This window comes from Cyphomyrmex costatus, unplaced genomic scaffold, assembly GCF_001594065.2.
Source record: "Cyphomyrmex costatus isolate MS0001 unplaced genomic scaffold, Ccosl1.0 scaffold100, whole genome shotgun sequence".
NCBI lineage: Eukaryota > Metazoa > Arthropoda > Insecta > Hymenoptera > Formicidae > Cyphomyrmex > Cyphomyrmex costatus.
The window spans coordinates 1,890,156-1,910,259 of record NW_017274955.1 but is presented as its reverse complement, the minus strand read 5'-3'; the positions used below and the strand labels follow the sequence as shown (position 1 = coordinate 1,910,259).

At 36.7% G+C, this 20,104-nt stretch overlaps 1 protein-coding gene across 1 annotated transcript in view; it reads right to left on the bottom strand.

Annotated features, from left to right (window-relative positions):
- Positions 1 to 11,287: 11,287 nt before the first annotated feature.
- LOC108771658 (uncharacterized) overlaps positions 11,288 to 20,104 on the bottom strand; it is a 29,453-nt gene continuing 20,636 nt past the window's right edge. The window contains 3 exon segments of the mRNA XM_018537002.1: positions 11,288 to 11,377; positions 11,379 to 11,516; positions 14,900 to 15,809. Of these exon segments, the coding sequence (XP_018392504.1) occupies positions 11,288 to 11,377; positions 11,379 to 11,516; positions 14,900 to 15,809 (1,138 nt within the window).

The following is a 20,104-nucleotide window of genomic DNA, read 5'->3' as shown; positions in this document are numbered from 1 at the left end:
CCCTGTAAACTACGGGTTAAGAAACCGTCCTTATATCTTTTCGCGCGTGCAAAATTACGAACATTGATAGACGCAACAACCGCGTAATTGGCATCTGCGATTGTGTTATTGAAACGTTTGACATTAAAACGCGAATGCGACGGCGATAACGGTGTCACAAGTGATTCTTAATTCGTCCGGGTTGTCGAACGTGTCGTGGCGGATTAGAAGTCCAGCGTAGGCGTTCGTCGTTTATCATATACCGCGAAATAACAAAGTCGGCTTGCGATAGCGTGTGCGTTTCGTTGAAGATTTATTTGTTTTACGCTACGCGATGTAGAACCGGTATTAATTAACGCCGACGCCCCGTGCAAATTAACGACGTCATGCGAAATCGAGCGGTGATTCTCTATGCGATGCGCTGGAAAGTAATTACACGTCATTACCGCGGCCCGGTAACGGGTATACCGCATGCCGCCGGAGTCTGGATTCAGTTTGCGATGTGATTATGTTTATTGTCCCTTCCGGTCGACTTCTCGGAAATCTCGGAAACGACACGTAAAATGGCCACGCGAGATCTGCCGATCGACCCGCTTCTCTCTGCCTTTAACGCTTTCATCGTTCCGTTCGTACGAAATTGATAAGGACGTTAATTATCCTCGAATCAGATATTTCGCGTACAGACAATTTCTTCGTACATTTAAATACAGATGCATATACATGTGTAAACACGACCGTAAACTTCTAGCATTTATTATTTCGAAGGGGGTAGCTTCTTTATCATTGAATTATCAAAATAATGAGTTCCTCGGAAGTTTCCTGCCACGCGAAACGACACGTTTCTAATTTTTTTTCAGTTTTCGTTATCACACAACCACATTGAAACGTAAGCGCAGTCGTATTCGCGACTTTTAGAAACGCCGCGGCTACGAAAAGTTGTTCGGCAGTGCGACGATTCGCTATCAACAAAATTGCCTTTTGCCAAGGCGAGTTACTCGTTTCTCTCTCGACGAGGTCGTGCTCTCACGACTTCGCGCGATACGCGAGCACTTAACTAACGGACTCTTCCACGAAGTGGAACGACGCTCGTCCGCTAAAGTCCGCAGTTTTTCGAGCCGACGCAACGGAAACTGGAAAGCGCCCGGGATGAACTTTAAATGTCGAAATAAGACGAGAAGGAACGATAAGAAATATCGCCTCTCTGCGAAAGGAAGACGCGAAGAAAGAAAGATTGATCTTATTCCATTAAAGAGATTTTTCTTTAATCACTTTCCGCGTGTAATTGCAGTGACACAAATGTACTTCCATGTTTAAGACAATTACTTGAAACGATGTAACAAGCTTTTATGGTTTTATCTAGCCTGCGTTTATTATTCTTGCCGATATCACTTACTGGTTTTCCTGTCATACGGACTCGTACATGTGATAACACTAATGTAACAATAGTTAATGATTTCCAAGAAACAACTTGATCTCTTTAACTGGGTTGTTTCAAATTATATGTATGAGAGTTCTGTGGAACAGTTCGATGGTAAATAATATTACATTTTAGTTAATTCTAAACATAGTTCTATGAAAGTTTTTTACTCATTTCATCAAATCGATGTAATAAGGAACATCAATTCGTTACAACAATCTGTATCTTTTTATTATAATTACTCTGAGGAAAAACAATATAAAAAAAGATATATGGCTTTTAAAAATAAATCTGATAAAAAGTAGTGAAACAGCTGATACAATTAATTATTATAATACAATTGGCACATTACTATAGTATAGTATATTATAAATATTATATTTGGTCATAGTTGTAATTTAAAACGCACAAAAAATTGTTACCTGTTTATCTTGTTACCGTAATGGTGTGAGTTTTCAGAAAAGATCCAAAAGCAAAGTATTGTATGACAGTAATGCGTTAATTGTGTTATGAGTTAGTAATAGTTAATTTTATATTTGTTTTAATTTACATTGAAAAGGACCAAAAACGTCGGTTGCAATGTTTGCAAAGTTAATAATAATAATCTTCTAATATATATTATATATATATATATATATATAATAAATACTTTTTATATACCGACAATCACGTTGATTATTAATTATTATTGGCTTATTTACTGAGAAAAATTTATCGACTATATTAATTGTTTATTTAATTAAAAATTTAATTAAATTTCGCTCGTTTTTTCCAATGCAAAGTATAAAGAAACGACGCGACGGTCTGAATCGAGCAGTAATAAAGTTCTTTTGTAAAGTTTCTTTACCTTTTTGTCATACTAATATTGTATACTATTAAATTATTTTATACAAAAGAACTTTATTACGTCGATTCTTTATACTTTAAATTAATTTAGTAATCTTTATTTCTTCCGTTATAATTTTTTCTCAACATATTTTTTATAAATAATGGATATATAATTTATTTCGCAATGTAAGTAATTTAAATATAAAATGGTGGTAACTATATATAAGCAAAGAAATCCTTGTTTCTCCGCTACGTTTTTAACAGTCGTGTATTTCTTTGAAGAAACACGAAATAGGCTGATCCGATGTTCGTCGCCACGAGAAAATGCGTCTTCCCTTTTATGCCTTGCATAACATTCTTCCGGTAAATGGTGCGAACTTGGCAACCGCAATTATAGCGTACCATAAACTCGTTCGGCGATTATCAACGATCGTCTTGCCGCATTGCTCGTATTTCCTTTTTAGACAGTCTATTTTAACGCGTGATGTTGTCTGCCATTATCCCCAATTTGAGCAGTTAGTGAAAATCGCAGGCTCGCGATCAAGTTCACTTGAAATGCACTTAATCATTATATTGCAACGTAGATAAATGTGGAATGAGAGAGTACATCTTTAGCATGTTATAAATTTATTATCGAACTTTGATACACTCCTGAGACTAAAGAGAGAACTTCCTTCTGTGCTCGTTCTCTTCCTGCTCTTCGAACTTCCGTCGAGACGGATCTCGGAAGGTCTCGCGTAGAGTCGGAAACTGCGCTGGCTGGCACACACGAAGTCGAAAGAGGCTTCGCAGGTAATTGCCAGGCCGGCGGGTCGATAATGAGCACTGGCTTCGGGGAACCGATTACGCCCGACCCGAACCAAAAGCAAAGTCGGACCCCAAGAACCAGAGAGGAGCGCAGAAGAAAGATGAAGAAGAAGAAGAAGAAGAAAACGGAGAAGGAGCAGAAGAAGGGCAGAGGGATCCATTGGGAGGAGAGGATCAGCTCGGGGAAAGGGAGGAAGGGGGAAGTGATGAAGGAGAGATTTTAAGTCGCTATAATCCCCCGGACCGTATAGCTTCGCGAGAGAGCGGCATTCACAGGTCTCTTCGCGATCCGATAATTCAACGGGCTTGGAGTTCGATATTCCGACTAATCTCACATGATGTGTGTGCAAAAGTTCCTCCGCGTGCGCCCTTTTCGGGGCACCGATAATTGCGGCTATATCTTTTTATTTTTCTTTTGCCTTGCAAACTGTCTGTATCCCGACAAATGCCTGCGCGAAGCTCGCTCGGACGTGCTTGTATGCCATTAATCGCGCTCTCTACCTTCACCGAGTATGTAGTATGCGGGGGAAAAATCTACGCGGCGCATTTATTATTTTACTTTGCGAGACGTCTTTCCGTGTAATTTCGCAAACTGAAATTAGAATCTAGAAATTTGTACAGCATTCCTCCACTTCCGTTGTAGAACGATTTTATTCGCGTTTGAAATATATATAATTATTATATTACCCGATGTACTTCTCTTTCAGCAATAAAAACATCGTGAGCGTTAGGCGTGCAGAATATCAGGCAACTCGATACTTATTGACAGCCGGTAACGGATCGCACATTAACGGTATTATATGAATTTATCGAAGAACAGCGAGATCCAACGAGGACGAAGAAGAAAAATTTGAGAAACAAGCCAACATGTCGATACGCATCAATACTAGTATAAGAGAAAAGAAAGAGACGTAACTAATTGCTAAATCACCGGCAACAAGTTTGTCGATGTCAGGCGATGTCGAACGGCCACCTGCGCGGCTGGAAGGAAGAGAGCATCGCAATGGAAAGTGGAAGAGGTGTTGTATATAAGAATACTCGGATAGGTATAGGGACAAGAGGAGTGGAGAGAGACGAATCGGGCGAGGGGGAGTCGAGCGAACAAGAAGAAAATGAAGTGGAAAAATGGACGAAAGGAGAATAAGAAGTCCTTCCTGTATCGCGCACGATGAAACCTGCCTAGATCTCGCTACCGGGATGAGGTAGAGGTAGGTGATCTAATTTCCCGGGCAGTCGTGCAGAAAATGATCCAGGCCGCGATTACGAAACGGCTTCCAGTCTTCGCCGGGGGCGACGAAGGCGCCGTTTTTGCCGCTCTCTTTTCGTTTCTACGTGCCGTGTGCTACGATCGCGGACGCGATGTTGTCAGCTACCTGTACAAATAGAGAACGACATCCTGCGTGTGCGAGGAGTTACTTCATATAGTTAGGAAAGAATTTTTTGAAGATAGCGTCCCAATGATGAGAATATTGCGAGAGAGAAAACGATTTTGTTGTCGCAATATGAAACGTTCTCTCCGTGTGTCCTTGGAAGTCGAAGTTTCAAAAACATTTATTTTAATTTTTCGAAAAAACGATATTCTGCGTGCGCGAGGAGTTACTTCATAGTTAGGAAAGAATTTTTTGAAGATCGCGTGCGAATAATGAGAATATTGCGAGAGTAAACGATGTTGTTGTCGCACGATAAAATGTTCTTGGAAATCGAATCTTAAAATAAAAAAAACTTTGGATTTTAATTTCGGAGATAACGTTCTCTCTGCGTGTGCGAGAAGTTATATTTCATAGTTAGGAAAGAATTTTTTCGAGTCCCCAATGATGAAAATATTGTAAGGGAAAAACAATTAATGTTGACACATTAGTCTTGACACGAAACGTTTTGTGCTTGGAAATCAAAGTTCCCTTTAAAAAAAAACTTTGATTTTATTATATTTCAGAGGATATAGGTATGCTCGTCTCTTTAGCGTCGTCGTTTCTTTCGCAACGTATATACAGTGGTTTTGCAAAATAAGTACAAAATGCACGAAGCGCCACGTAACTCGCGTGGACCGGCAGTGTGTAGTGGCGACGATGCGGTGCCCCTTCGTGGCCTCGAGGGTCGCTGATCCCACAATTAACATAATGAGGTAGAAAACGTAGATATTAGCGCGAGGTTAGTTAATAGTGCACTTATCCGGAGAATGTAAATAGTTGGTGGTCGCGGTAGCTGTCGTTCTCTCTCTCTCTCTCTCTCTCTCTCTTTCTCTTTCGTGTTTCGTGGCAGGGTCCATCCCTCGCCTTCTCGCGTCAACTCGCGTCCTGCATTTTCCGGTCCTACCACTGCACCCTCGAAACACCGCCACGTCATAAGAAATCTCGTAAATCAAAAGTGACAAGATCGAATTCCTGTTTGCATAATGCGGTCGTTTTATTCCACGCGCGTGTCCCCGAATCGATTCACCGGAGTAAGCGGAGGCTTTACGTATTCCTCTAAACAAATTATTAATCCACGTTATCTTCGGACATTCCCAAAATTAAGTAGCAGCGTGTATTTATATAATTTGCAATCAGTGATCCTAGATCGATACGATCTTTCGATTAAAAAAATGCCTCAGCGAGAGCGCAACGGCCGTAATAACGGTGTAGAATAAAAGCAAAAGTGTAAAGCGTAACAAAAGAATTCCGCGAAGAAGGAGAGAGATGCGGTCGGTGATGGTATTTTAATTAGTATCGCTATTAGTACTATTCTGCGGCATGATTCACCGCTCGAGAGCGGTAAATAGTATAGAAGTTGGAAAAATAAATTAATGCACACGTTATTACCAACTGCATAGTAAATTAATTTTTTGCCGATATACGCATAATGCCACTGTAATGGCAGACGGACGCGGCTACATTTTCAATATTTTCCATGTTGCCGCCCGCTTTATAGCTTGAATTTTCTTCTTATTCATTTCCTTCTACCGTTCATTTCGTACTCTTTTCTTCTATACCATTGCAATCTCGTTACTCCTCGATGTTCTTCAGTTCTTTCCAGTGTCGTTACATCGTTACAACGTCTGCTCGAACGCACCGGGCGCATCTCTCCGCGGCCGATGGTATCGCCGTAATCTGCAACAGCTGCAACGGGGTTCTCGCGGTTCGAGACTATCTTATCCGTTGTATCCCTGATTTCTAGGCCCTTCCCCACCCTTTTCCCTGCCCTTCCCTTGCTCTTCCCTTCCCTTCCCTTCCGCGGCTCACCTCTCTCTGCGTTCGCAAATGGCGGTGGCAATTTGCAGGTGCAAAGTTCACGATGGAGGGAAACCGCTAATGAGGGAGTGGTACGGGGCCCCGATGTGCAACGCAGGGCACGCGTGGATTTTCAAAGGGACGGGTTAATTACCCCGCTGTGACCGCTGGAATTGTGACTTACTCGTGCACACTCTGCTTTCCACAAAAGCTGTCGTGCATTCACAATCGCTAACTTGTCTCTGACAGCGCTTTCGCCCACTGACCCACCCCCCCTCTCACCCTTTCCCTTCGATCATCGTCGTAGAGGCTCTTTTTGCAGATCGAACTAGCGAATGTTATTCTGTTTCAGCCCGCCCCTTCGAGACCGTAACTGTCCGATGGCGCCTCTCACTAGCCATAAATTAATTAAAACGGCGCGGAGGTGTGCGGACGGGTGTCAGAGTGCGGCGTTCTTCATCTTTTCGAACCATCTTCGCTCGTATCCCGTTCACAAGCACGCGGCCTAAACCTAAACTCGAGTTGCGCTATATATACGGTTCGTTTCATAGTTTTCGAAAGGGCAGAGTTTGCATCCTTCGACACACATGAATACATTCTATTTGATTTTATTTGAACTTTGAACAAAATATTGTTTCCGCCGCGCTCTCTCCTCGGTTAGAGAAATTTTGATCCATTTTACAAAGGCATCTGTCAATATAATGACTCTATATAGAGCGGCAGGTAATGACATATATAACTTCACTGTCCAGCTTATGTAATTTCTTCGGCACTGTATCGTGCCGCTAATTACACCCTGAACGGGTGCTAATCGCTTCCAAGTACGTATGTACATCGTTATTATAATTATCACTGTGTGGTCTATGCGAATTTATCATCATAACAACGTCATTCGTTGTCTCTGCACGCACTTATCTTAAGTAACTTCGTTTAACTTAAAATGTAACAATATACGTATCATGGTCACTCTCAAGCTGGACGCGCGATCGAATAAGATTGACGGAATAATAAGACCAAACGTGCGGAACCTTCACGAATACATTAACGATTCAGATCTTTTATTTTTGTCTGCTTTATACACATCTCGAGGATACAATGTACATTCTCGTTCTTTGTGTAATTAAAACCGTAAACGCGGAGAGAGGGAGACGGTCGAATTTTTATCACGTCCGCAGATCGTCTTAGAAACGGCTTGTACGTCGGCGCATAGTTGTTCGCATAAATCGTTCTTCGGCCGACGTATGGCAGGGGGGCGTGAATGGGGCGTAGCAACATAGTAACGTTTATTACATTGGCTGGCAACTAGCGAACTGTGTGCCCTCGCCCCGATCTCTCCGGAGGACCAGACGCGTTAAAACTTTGCGGGACCCTATACACGGCGGCCACTCATCGCGGCATTTATCTCGATACCATTCTATCTCGTGCTGATGCCGACGCCCGATCTTGATCGCGAGACAAGCGCGAGGAACAAAGACATCCAGATGACGGAGATATGATACACGTTGTACTGTATACCGTTATCGTGTATATCGCTCTTAAATAAGATCTATCCTATAGAAGAGATACGAAATGATAAAGTTGGATAATATGTAGCTTAAAATATAAAACATGCGCGCGCCAACGCTTTGTAGTTTCCCTCGTCGTATAGATAATGGCGGTCGGTTCGATTTGATGTTAGAAACGAGCAGGGTAGGTAAACGAGGTAGTCAATACGCTCGCGACGAATGTTCCATTCCCATTGTTTCACCGTGTGCAGGTCACTTCCACGAGTAAAGATCGATCGAGTGGCACGGGTAGTCGGATAGCGAATGCACGTCGTTTTCGCATGAGCTCCTCGTCGCGTTTAACTAGAGGTGACTCCGCAAAAGAGGGAAGGCCGGATGCGGTAAAGAGACACCTCCATGGACGCCACTTGCTGGCATTAATTTCTCACGATATACGTCGTGCAATTCCCTTTTACGTATATGTAGGCTCACCAATTAGATGCACGCTCATGGTGGAAGTACGTGCATCGACATATCGTATGTTCAAAAATCATTTAGCGCAATTATCTGCATGATCTAAATTGAGTAGGAATGTAGTAGGGAATATTAATTCTTGATTTGACTACGTTATTTCACCTCGCGAATGATGAATTCTCATGGAGAAGAGGCGAGGTTGGAAACAATATTAGGAAGTCGTAACGGGATAGAAATTATTGGTGAGATTCTCACAAAGCGGGAAAACAATGAAGGCGGAGGCAAAGATTTATTTCAAGCCTCATAAGGTTCATGCCGGAATAAAAATGTTCACGGGCTTCTCGTTCACAGATATGTACAGGAGAGATAAAGAAAATCACAAATTCTGAAATAATCTTCGCACTGTTAAATTCGAGATCTCATTTAAGACACACGATCGTTAGATTCTCGTAATATCGTGTCGGAACGAGATTAAACGCGATCGCGGAAACTTGAGGAAATAAAGCGACTCTAAAGGTATCCGCGAGATTCTCGTAAAATGATGAGTAAAGACGATCGTGGAATTCTCGTTAACTTAAGATGGCGCTATAAATGATGGCGAAATTCTCGTAAAAGCGGAATATATTATTAAAGCGATCGTCAAACTTATATAGTATTCGTATAAAGTTTATATCTGTTCAAATTAAATTAATATTCTCGCCTTTAGAAATATAATTACAAGTGCATAAATAAAAACATGTAATTAAAAGAAAGAATACCTTATTTTATGCAATTATTGGCTGTGTTTAGCAGGAAAAACAGCTTTTTGGACTGTGTAAGATTCTTTAAATATAATTGGTTCTTGTCCTTAAGACGCTTCCAGACAATATAGGTCGATGTAATATGCCAACTTTGCACGCATTCGTTAAATATTGGCAATACATTCGACATGAATAATTATATGTATACATGATATATACATAACGAATGTTGGTCATATATCGTTTAGAGGCATCTTTCATAAATTTGGATTCTTATATTGAATCCAAATGTATAAACCAATATCTTATTGAAGAAATCTATTATAATAGTTACAAGCTGTTTTTTATTTGTGCTGATGAACACATGCAGTTGTTTTGCAAATTCAAAGAATAGAAAAACAGTAATTATTGGATGGTATCTTAATGAGAAAACACCACGATCGAAATTAACGCAACCCACCGAAGTTTGCAGCAAGATTGCTGCAACGTTGCAATGTTACTGCAATATTACTGAAACGTTACAATCTTGCTAACGTTGCAATGTTACTGTAATATTGCTGAAACGTTGCAATATTGTTGGAACGTTCGGAGAGATTCGGGATGATCGTGAGAATGAGATTGATTGCGAGACTTACGTTTATACTGCTGAGGGGTGTCGGACTGACACCCCTGCGGCCACTGCCGCCACCGCTGCTAACCTCCGCGTCCAGCTTGTCGATTTGTGTAATCGTTGCAATGCGAATGGACTCGAGGCACGGTCCTACGTTATTCTGAAAACGTGCGAATAAATCACGTGCGAAATCACGCGAGATACGCACACACGTATATCGGTCGAGAGGCGCGTGGACGATCTGTTTGACGTTGATTGAAGGTATACGCGGGCTTCGATCACGACTCCATCTCTCGAGTGCCTTCGATGATTTCGAGTGTTCCTAAGACGGATGTCTCCTCCCGCGATCGCGAAAGTGTCTCTCTCGAGAACGCGCAATCTTTTAATTTCAATTCGTATCAATAATACAGACACGCGGTTACGCCACGTCAACGTTGCAAGCGAGTCGCACGGAGTAACCTCCTTTGAAACAGCCGGCTACATTCATCGCGACGAGCGCACTGGCTGGCTGAATGGCACTCGTAAAATGTACGCACAGTGCTCGCGACGCTCGTCGGGGCACAGAGCGTCGACGCGCGGTAGGCCGCGCGGCCGGCCGAAACCGCGAGCTTCATATTCACTTGACGCGCGCTCCAAGCGTGAGCGGGAGACGTAACGCGAATCCTTACGCGGACACTACACCGCGACGGACCGAAGGGTACCCCGTTTTCGTCGATCCACTTGGATTCCTCTCGCGTGGATTTAGAAATACTACCTGATTCCGACCGACAAGCGGAACATTCGCGACGACGGATAACCGGTGACGATGGTGATGGCGATGATGATAATGACAGCGATGATGGTGGGCGATAGGCGCGTGATTAAGGCGGTGACGGCGACGGTGACGGTGAAGGCGACAACCGCGACGAAGGCGAGTCAGCGTGCTGCTCGTTCGCCTTAAGGGCCGTTCGTCGCAGACGCATGCTCGCGGCACGTCGCAGCCTCTCGCACTGACCGCACGTAACACGTAAGAGAGAGGTGCGTACTGTACTTGTGTGTCTACCCCCTCCTTCTGTCTTTCTCTCTCTTTCTCGCTCTCCGCGCGCTTCCCTCCCGTCGCGCGCCGCGCTCGCCCTCCGAGCGCTATCTCTCCCTATCGCGCGCCCGCTCTCTTCGTCACTTTCTCGTCAATTACCGTACGCGCGCGGAAGAGACGGCCGAGAGGAGAGAAAAAGGACTTTTCACACACACACGCGCGCGCGCGCGCGCGGGCGCACGCACGCGAGCGCGCCGGACCCTCTTTGAATCTGCTTTGCGCGCCAGCTTCTCGCGGCTATCTTCGCGCGATAACTCCGTATAGTCTTCGTAGGGAACGTTGATGAGCGCGAGTTCGTGGCGCCACTTTTCTTCCCCTCCCGGTACCTTCATTCTCTTCTTCCACCTAGTCCTCGTCGTCGTCGTCGTCGTCGTTGTCCTCCACCGTGAGTGAGCGAGTGCCGCCGCACAGTCACGAGGCTGCCTCCTCTCCGCGCGTCTCACCTCGTTTTTCCCTATAATTTACTCGGCAGCCGAGCTTTTTTTCCTTTACTCCATTTTCGTATCTCCTCTCTCCACCCCGCCGCTTGTCGCGACTCTGCCGTTGCTACCCTTTGCGTCCCTTTCGTCCCCTTTGCCCTCCGCCACCCCCTTCTGTTCTTCCATCGTTCATCCTCTGCGCGACGTTTCTCTTTTTCTCTCTGTCTCTGCCTCCGCCACTGCCACCGTCACTGCCTCTTTGCCTCTATCTCTACCTCTGCCTCTGTCCGCCTGCATGTACCTCTTCCTCTTGGTGCCAGCCATGAATCCTCTATCGGGCTGAGGGGTCAGGAGGGTTGTATGGCGCGCCGCCCCTTTAATAGCGCTACGTCGACCTCTTCCATTCACCGTGGCTCCATCTACCAGCGGCAAGTCGAAGATCATTATCGCAGTGTTGAATAAAATCACGCTGACACCCTGAGCAAACAATATTTATCAAAGAGAAATTATGTTTTTTATAAGATCTTTGTTTTCGATATATGAAAAGAAAATTATAATTATCCTATTTCATTAATTAAAACTTTATAGATTTACAGATTATTTAGCAATTATTTAGAAGCACCCGTGATCCAGCTTAGACTGCTGTTGCATTGTCTCTCTTATTCGGTTTAAAACTTTATAGATTTATAGATTATTAAAATTACTTTTCGTCGAAAATATTTCACAATTGCAATACATTGTAAACAATTGTACTATAGATTATATATATGCAGTGTTGCGCTTAAATAATTAAAAATAATCTAGATGTAGATAAAATAAATCGTACAAAAATATATCTTATTGTTAGATAAGATAAAGATTATTAATTTCACATTAATCTAGATAACAAATAAAATTAAAAAAAAATTTATCTACATATTTTTTAAGATAATTTTATTTTTAAGTAACTATTAGATAATAAAACAATTTTGGATACAAAAAGTGCGATTTTATATATTTATATAAATTTTTATTTTTTAAAAACAAGATAATTGTTCGAACATTTCGTCTGATAAGTGATTTCTACGTGCTAATTAATATTTGTTGTCTACAATTAAAGAGATGTGAATACAAATGAAGTATATCTATTTCCTTAGATTTATTTTCTAAATATGAAAGTGCTTCAATATATTTTTAAATGACTGGTCTCGCATTAAGCTCAGTTTTTTTGTCTATAGAACGAAAAAAATCCTCATCACACTACTACTATTACTACTGGAAGTTAATTTCTTATAATACTCTTGTGTATGTGTACAATTTTAGATAGTTTGCAAAAGATAAGATTTCTATCTAAGATAAAATAAAGATAATCTATATTCTTAACAATCTAAATTATTTTACATTTATTATGTTTACATTTTTTTTTTTAAAAAGGGACAATTAATTGTGTCCTTAATTTGAGACGTAAAGTGACACAAAAATTAAAATTAATTTAGGATTGTCTCTTTTATAATAATTTGATGAACGTTGGTCACCTTACTATTTAATAAAGATTATACATATTATATTTACGATTATATGTTGTATAATGTAGTGATAAATTATATAAATCTATGTATATCATAAATTATCTGTTATTTATTTGTATAACATCTATGAATATGATTTCCCTTTATAATTTCCATTTAGTACAAGTTTGTTAGAAATTTTTATAGCAAGGTGTAGGACGTTCTACATCTACGATTTAACAATACGTCAACCCACCTGTCAGAAAGTGCATAGAACGAAAAATATTTCTAGGACGCTTACCTTTTCGAATGACCTTTCCTTTGAGCGGAACGAAGAGCGAATGACATCTCGAATGACAAGAAAATATCAAGAAATTTCAAAATGTTACGGTACGGCCTCTCCTTTTCTGCATCCATAGTATAAAAATCTCCACCATAAAATTATCGAAAATATTAATTCGGAAAAGTGCAAATGGAAGAATACTAGATTGTTAGGATGAGGTAAATTATATATAGGTGTATATATAAAAAAACATTTTAAAAAGAATATAAAAAAAAAGTTTACATATATTTTATTCGTAGAATAGTTTTATAATCTCCAATAGTTAATGCTTAGTTTGTAGTTTTAAAGTTAAAAAATAACAAAGATTATTTTACAATATATATATAATAAATATTGATAAATAAATAAGTATATTTGTTTGACTAGAATAATTATTACATTATATACAATAATGGTGTACGTTTTGTGAACCTTTTCTTAAAGCAAAACATTTATATAAAAATTGTTTGGTGTTAAAAAGAACATGAAATGAGGAATATGAATAATTTTAATTTAACCGTAATATTTTTCCAGTCATATCAAATTTATTTACGGAATTGCATAATTTTTTTTATATAAATTAATTTGCTTTACTATTCTGCATGTGTTGCACATATGTATATACAATGGCTGCGTTCCGTTTCAGGCATATACACGCATTTTATATAGTGAGCGTCCCGTATACTATAGGGGAATGCGTGCATATGCGTGAAACGGAACGCAGCCAATAATACATATTTTTACACGAAATACAAGTACATATATATAACGTGTAAAAATATTTTTTTCTAATTACATACTTAAAAAAAAATAAAATTTTATGACTTTAAGACAAATTTTTTAAAAATATTTTAGAAAATTAATATTTTAATTTATTACCGTACTTTGTATTAGATTATATGAAATTATATACACTTATATGATAGAATATTAGAATTATTCGAGTGCCACATGCGAACTTTATGTACAAATCAATAAATGAGTTTACATTAAAATTTAATTGAATTGTATTTTAAATGTATTATTTATTGGTTTATACATAAAATTTTAAACATTGACTTAATTATTGTTTTCTATAATATAAAGAGTGTTTCCGGGTTAAATTGCTAAACTTAAAATATGAATTCAGGACTTGAAAACAAACAAAAATTTTTCTCTAGACGTGTGCTCGCAAACGCTTCGTTCAAGAGATATTTACTTTTGAAGTTACAGAACTGTATAGGAGAATTAATAATTGAAATATCTTTAAATATACTCTGAACTATAATACTTTAAATGTACTCTGAAATACTTTAAATTTACTAAAAATATTCTGAAGCAATAAGTGTATGCAGTATCTGTTAATGACCTTTAATCATTAAAACGACGAATTGTGCAAGCGTATGCAAACATGAAGAAATTACAGTCACACAATCAGCCACTCGTTCTCTTATCGATAGATGTAATGCTTATCTTCGGGCTGGTGATCATCATTTTGAACATAACGTTTAATTATCAATTTGGATTGTAAAGCAATAAAGAGGATAAACCTTATTTCGACATTATTTATTCTTACAGTTCTGTAACTTCTGAAGTAAATATCTTTTAAACGAAGCGTTTATAAGCATATCGTCTATAGAGGAAAATTTTTGTTTATTTTTAGGTTCTAAATTCATACTTTAAGTTTGCGGGAACACTCTGTATAAAGTTCGCATATGACATCTAACGCGGCTCGAATACTCCTAATATTGTAATACTGAATTTAAATTTGTTAGAGCCTTACAGTAGTTATCTTAATTATTATATAAATTTACATAAAATATACAATCATTAAAAATATATAAAATATGTAAAATTATAATACAGAATTTGCATTGGTACATCATTATAAAAATCCCCTATTTCACTGAAATATCATAAAAAAATACTTGAATAGAATTTTCAATATTCTTGAGAAGAAGTTGTGTAATTTGAAATGTCTACACATCGGAAATACTTTTCAAAAAGCTTTTCTTACTCATGTTATTTCCGGTCGCACGAGATTTTCGATTTTCCTTCTCGTGCGTCTTTACATGCTTATTGAGATGATCACTTCTCATAAATTTTTTATGGCATTTCAAGCAAAGAAACTTCTTTTCGCCGGTATGCGTGCGATAGTGACGTTGCAGCTCATCACTTCGGGTGAATCTTTTATTACAGGAAGGCCAATTACAGGAATACGGTCGTTCGCCGTTGTGCATTCTAATATGCGCTTTGAGATGCGACGACTTACCGTATACTTTTCCACATCCTGAAACGTGACATATGTGTTGCCTTTTGCCATCGTTTATACGAACTAATGGAGTATCATCTTCTTTCATAACGCAATTAGGACACTTGCATTTCATCCTATTAATTTTATTTGGTTTGTGCACGAAGTCTGGAAGTTGAAATTCCGAAGATTCCATTGAATGATTATTTTCTAATATATTTTGATAAGAGTTGGTCACTTCTTCCGATAATTCTTGTGACAGACTAGGATTTGATGAATGATAATATTGATGGATTGGATTAACTGCTGCAAACTGGTGACAATGACATCTTTGTCTTGTTAATGATGTATCGGTCATTACCTCGGGCATTAGCATCGCTGTATGCGTACTGTTGTGTGACATTAAAGATTCGCAACTTTCTTTATAAGCGGCGCCGTGGTGTCGATAGATCGATGTATCTGAAAGAGTGTACGAAGATGGTCTGTATTTAGTATCTTCCTGTCGCGTTGAATTGGGAAGGATGATCGAAGTTAAATCATTGTTTGATTGAAAGTGATAATTGTTCGGAGTTATGTAATCATAGCCTTGCTTGTAAAAATTGTACTCCTGCTTCATATGATTCACATTGTTATTATGTTGTGTTGATAAATCTTGAGAAACCACCATATTCGTTATTCGTGTCGTATCGGGCATTGAAGATGGGATTGTTTCAATAAATGTCTGTAAATAAAAAATATATGTAAGTAGTAAGAAAGGAACAAAAAAAAGAAGAAAAGAGAGAAAGATTTATGCATTTATTAAATGTTTTTAAACAAATTTCGATAGAGTACAAGAAGCAAAAAACAACACATAATAGTTAATAAAAATAATGAATGTTATTATATATGTGTGTGTGCCAATGTAAGCCGACACAGGTTATTGGTGTGTGCACTTTTCTTACAATTTATTAAAAACAAATAAACGTATAAGTTCCGACCTATGATCAAGGTCCTCCTCAGTACAAAATAATATAAAACTAACAATTAAACACATAATTACGATTATGATAGCGCATACAACTATACTTAATTAAATTAAGGTAGTAATGTCCAAATTCAAGTCAAACTTGTTCATCAAATTGTTAAATTTACTAAAAATGTTTAAAAGTTAAAAGTTATTTTTTATTTTTAAGCGTAAATTTTTTTCCACAATAAATATATAATAATAAAATTAGCTCACATAATTGTCAAGCTCGAACGATTGTTCGTATAGTTGTAGTACGGGTTCCATTAGACTGCTCAGTTTACTGTAAGTACAATTTTTAACAAATTAATGTGAAGATTCATAATTAAAGATTGGTATCAAAATTTAAATCACTTACATAAAATTTAAATATAATAAAAATTATTAGACACGACATAACCGTTTGGCAGACAGATGTAAAATGAGATTGAGAAAAGCAGTGAACAACGGAACATATACTCAATGACAATATGTATCAATAGTAAATAATACATAAAAGGGGATAGATAATAAAGAATAGAAGCATTACGTCCTAGAAAATAAATCTGTATATAAATTATCCAGAGAGAGTGTGTCATTTTGTAAATTCAAGCCTAATAGTAATTTGTTTTTTAATGTGTGTGTATCATCTCTGATATCAGTCTTTTATATAAAATTTGTTCTTTGTCCAAAATATGTATGTACACTATCCCAATTAAATTCATGAGATAAGATAACGATGTTGTTAGTCAAAAATTCATACGATGTTTTTGTTAAAAATTAGGCTTGAATTTTGTGTTTAATTGTTAGTTTTATATTATTTTGTAGAAGGGGACCTTGACCATAGGCCGAAACGTATACATTTTATTTGTTTTTAATTAATTGTAAGAAAAGTGCACACACCAATAACCTGTGTCGGCTCACATTGGTATCTTGTTTATTTTTGTGATTTATTCAACTGAGCCTTTTAATTATCTTATATTTTTCATAAACAATGTGTTTAATAAAAATTTTTAATAAAATCTGCGTTTGTAAATTACAATTTAATTTCCTAAAGGTAAATGTATATTAAAAAATAAAAATATTAATATATGAAGAATTGTCGAAGATTTATTAAACATAAGTTTAATACATAGAAGAGCTTTTGCTGTATAAAGACTTATAGCTTTGTATTTTAAGTTTTACTATTGTTTATTAAATAAACACAATTAATTGATTATTATAAATAATGTATATATAATATTTAATAATATATATAACATATTTTTATTTTTATATATATACTGTACCAACATTGTGTAAACGTGAAATTTATTTTATAAAAACATCTTATTACTGCTCGATTTAAATCAAATTTCTTAATATTTTGCATTGCAAAAAACGAGCGAAATCTAATTAATTTATTTTAAGCTTTGGGATTGTTCGCAGGACGCCTATTTTAAAAAATGTTTAATTTTAAATAATTATTAACACAAAAGAAAAACACATTGCGCAATAAAATTTTGCGTTTCTTTTTCATCGTGTTAAGTTGCATGACCACAGACATGAGGAGCTATATAATTATATATTGAGACAAACCTGTGGATATATGATAGATTGTTGAATCCAAGGGCTTACTGCTTGTTCTTGATGCCATGATGCCATGTATATATATTGTAAGGCGGAAAATAAGCAATACACTGTCGAAATCGATTTTACATAAATGTAGAACAATCAAAAGAATTTAGTTTACTATAATTTTATTAATAGAAATGTTCTTAAAAAAATATTAAGTTAACTGCGAATTAGAAGCTGTTACATAAAATTTTTTAATACAGCAGATGTTCAAAATGGAGATATTCCTTCAATGTTATAATAAATATATCAATCAATTTTTATATTTAATTTTTTAAGACTTTTTACTTTTTTTTGTAGCCACTTCTTTAAGTAATTGTAAAATGTTTACATTTCCAGTGCAAAGATGAATAAGAATTCTTATTTCCTCTAAGGAAGTTAAAGAACACTTATATTGAAACATAACACTTCGCTTCAACTTTTAAAACTGAGTGGAGAAGACATGACCGTCGAAAAGAGAAGAGGGAGATACACGTTCTATTCTAGTGGGGATATTCTTTCAGACGCATGCGCATATGCTATTTATTTGTATCATCAATCATCTTCAAACTTTACCTATTGGGAATATAATCTCATAAGTATCATACTTTACTCAACAATTTGTTTTCCCTCGAGATTTTCTAACTATTTTAAAAACAAAAAAAATAAGAACAGAATCGTTATGAGACAAACTTTTGTCAAAACTTTACTTGAGTATCTTAAAGATTTGTAATTTTTAAACATTAGAAAAAAGATAAATCGAGAAAAGAAACAGGGAAAGTTCTCGCATAAGAATTATTCACAAAAATCAAAAACTACAACATCATATACAATTTAAAATTTCAAAATTTAAAATAGTTTTAAATCTCTCTCTCTCTCTCTCTCTCTCTCTCTCTCTCTCTCTCTCTATTTGAATTTTCTGTTTTTTTAAATCTTTTCTTTTTAAAACCAAGTTTACCATTTTTTTCATTTTAAAGGGTATTGAATTTTGCATACGTATTGAGTTCAAATAGTGATTTGACCGTAGGTGAAATCATTGCTTCGCATTTGGCCGCCCAAGATTCAGAGACGATCATTCTGGTAGGTAATAATTATCGATAAAGGCGGCGACGGAAGGGAGTAGTAAATGGTAGTAGAACGAATAAGCTTAATCGTTTGGATTTAATTAGTGGATGAGGTTTTTCGGTTTAATTAGCGGTCCTGCGCGCTCGATGTCGCTTCGTTCAAAAACGCGAACACCATTGCGAGAAGCTTATATGTCGACATAATTATACGATGGCAAATGGTTGTTTGTAGTGTTGCTCCTTATTCCTCTCTCTCTCCCATTGCTTACTCTTGCGTGCGCGTTTTTATGCGTGCATATGTACAGTAAGCCTTCGCAAGACGTTACATTTTCATGGTCGAGCGATTTAAACTTTCAGATTGAGAAGTTAATCTTACAATTAACTCGTTTCGAATATGTCAGAAATTATTATTTTGTAAGTTGAAAAATAAAACTATTTTTGTTTATTTATGGCATATTTTTATCAAGTAGATTTATAAATATAGCTATAAGATATTCAATTCCGTCCAGAATTTTGCAAAAAAAGATTTTTATTAAATTGCTTTTTTAAACTTTATTATTTAATATTATTGTAATCTGTAATAATTGCACAAATGAATTTGTGAAAATAGCATTTATGAATTTTATACACAAAAATATCAATATCTTTTTTCTTTGTTAAAAAGATAATTAGGAACGATAAAAATAGAAACAAATTGGAAAAAAATTGAAGAGCTAAGAACCCTTTCAGTTATAAAATAAAACACTTTAAATTAAAAACATAATGAAGATAATAATAATAACAAACATAAAACATAACATATTTCGACGTTGATTGGATCATTCTCAATGTTACAATAAATACATTATAATTGTAAAACTATTAAAAATCTTCAGTATTCTTCATGTTCTATATTATATAATGTTGCGAGTCAATAAATTATATAATAGTCAGATTAATCGGCAATAAAACAGTAATAATTTAAAAAGCGGCCGTTAACAAAAGAAAAATAGAATTGAGAAAGATTATATAACATAGAATTGAACGCTGCTTAATTTTACATCTGTACACAATATCAAAATCTTGCATGCCGGAAATAGATAATTATTTTCCGGCGTTTTACTGGATAAAACATTTTATGACTTTTATACATTTCTGCGTCAGAAAGAAAATATTTTCTATTAATCATCAGGCCAGATAATGTCAACAGAAAGTTTGATAAATATATCACAAATTTTCACTTTTTATCTACTAATATAGAATTTGCTTTTGTCCGACGTATTGAATTTTATTAACATAAGATTGAACGAATAAAATTTTCAAAAATAAATTTCTGAAAATATTGTGTAAAAATTTTTAGCGCACTTTAACCGCATTGATTTTTGTATCGTCTTTTTTCAATGATCTT